Source organism: Eimeria acervulina, genomic scaffold (assembly GCF_000499425.1).
Source record: "Eimeria acervulina Houghton genomic scaffold, Eah_scaff112, whole genome shotgun sequence".
Taxonomy (NCBI): domain Eukaryota; phylum Apicomplexa; class Conoidasida; order Eucoccidiorida; family Eimeriidae; genus Eimeria; species Eimeria acervulina.
In genome coordinates, this window is record NW_013550373.1 from 67,578 (window position 1) to 69,447 (window position 1,870).

Consider the following 1,870-nt stretch of genomic DNA (forward strand, 5'->3'; position numbering starts at 1 on the left):
TTTACGTTTACTGTTGACAATTTGGCCGTCTGACTGTCCCTGGTAGGGGACAAACACTCGGGATTGGTTGGACACTGTTCCGACCCGATAATGACTGCTTCTTGAAGGCGCAAGTACGAAATTGTTTTTAGGTAGTAAAAATTCATCTTTGAGCCATGGAAACTTAGGCAGAATGACAGACAAGGCTACGCGGCTCCGCCCCTGGAGTGACCGTTTATTGCAGTGCATCCAACAGGGCAGGCTCGAGGTCGATAGGAACCACACGCAGCCTTAGCTTCCACACCAAAATTCAATTCTGTCTGCATGGGCACCTTGCAAACTATTTTGTGCCTGTGTCCTCTATTAATTCCCTTCCTTTACCCCCTTCTTCGAACCGTTTTCTTCGCATCGGGTGTTCCTGGACCTGCATGCTGGTATTCACGCCGAGCGACTGTCTGTACCTCGAAAAATGTTGCGTGTGCATATTCTCTCGTTGAGTCTCCTGAGCTGCGCAGTATTTGGCATGGGCAGCCCGATCCGCGGGTCTTCTGGTTCTACAAGCATGGCGGCTGCGGCTTCTAGACTTTACAACTCGATAGCCGCTACGAAGGCGGAAGAGGGGGAGCCGAACTTTGTGTTCTCGCCCTTCAGCATTCTTTCCGCCTTCCAAGTAGCTCAATTGGGAGCTCGGGGAGCCACAAGAGAGGAAATGGAAGGGCACTTCCCCTCCTCCTCTCGCATTGAGCTCCCTGCCTTGCGTGGCGCCCCCGATGCCTGGGGAGCCCTGCCGCTTATGGAGCTGGAGACTGCAAACAGGATGTATGTGGAATCCTCCTCGGCCTCAGATGAACAATTTGGCCACTTCGCCCAGCAGGTATCCGAACGGCTCAACTGCGATGCTGTGCCCACGGACTTCGAGGACTCTGCGGCGGCGGCTGCTGCCATCAATGCATTTGTAGAGGGCAAGACGAAAGGGCACATAAAGCACATTGTACCTGCTTCTGCTTTGACACCGTCCAGTCGGATGGTTCTGGTAAACGCTTTGTATTTCAAAGCTCCTTGGGCTTCGCCCTTTTCGCCACACCGGACTGCTACCGGACCTTTTTACGTGAATGATACGCGGACGGGACGTAGCGAAGTGCAGCAGGTGAAGTTCATGCAGCAACGACTGGAGGAAGACTTTGGTTTGTTCGAATCGGACAAGGTGAAGGTCTTGTCTATGCCTTACGCGGACCCACGTTGCCGCCTGTATTTGTTTTTGCCAAACAGCATCGCGGCGTTTGAACAGGAATTGCAACAAAAACCCGAGACTACCGAAGAGCTTGTCAGCCTAGTGGACAACACTCCCTCTTCTGACGTGGTGCTGGATTTGTCCCTCCCTTTGATTAAACTTGCGGCGGAACGAAACCAAGTGGGCCTCGTAGACGTGTACAAACGTTTGGGCGTGCAACTCATGTTCGACGAGGACAAGGCAGATTTTTCAGGGATTTCCGGTAGCAGAAAACTTTTCGTTTCTTCTTTTCTTCACCAAGCAGACATGCAGTGGGATGAAAAAGGCACCGAGGCGGCTGCAGCCACTGCTGTGATGTTCGCCGACTCTGGTCGAGGGCGTCCGAAGCAGGAGAAGGTTTTGGTTGCCAACGTCCCTTTCCTCTTTCAACTCCGATTCAAAGAGGATGCAGGTTCGCACCCGGTCGTGCTGCTTGCGGGCAGAGTCATTGACGCCAAGGCTGCGCAGTGACCAACTTCCAGCTGCAGCTGCAGCGCCAACAACAGACCGCCGCTGCTGTGCCAAAGGCAACCGCGACGAAGTGATGTGGCAACAGTAGCATAGTGCTGTAGCAGCAACGGCAGCTTGCTGCTACTGCACCTGTAGCAGCATTGGCGGCAG

At 53.6% G+C, this 1,870-nt stretch overlaps 1 protein-coding gene across 1 annotated transcript; it reads left to right on the top strand.

Moving 5' to 3' along the window:
• Window positions 1–502: 502 nt before the first annotated feature.
• On the top strand, window positions 503–1,720 carry EAH_00017560 (Serine proteinase inhibitor, clade B, member 1, related; the record flags this gene model as incomplete). The annotated part of the gene is made up of 1 exon (XM_013397626.1): window positions 503–1,720. One exon carries the CDS (start codon window positions 503–505, stop codon window positions 1,718–1,720), a length of 1,218 nt encoding a protein of 405 aa, XP_013253080.1.
• Window positions 1,721–1,870: the final 150 nt, after the last annotated feature.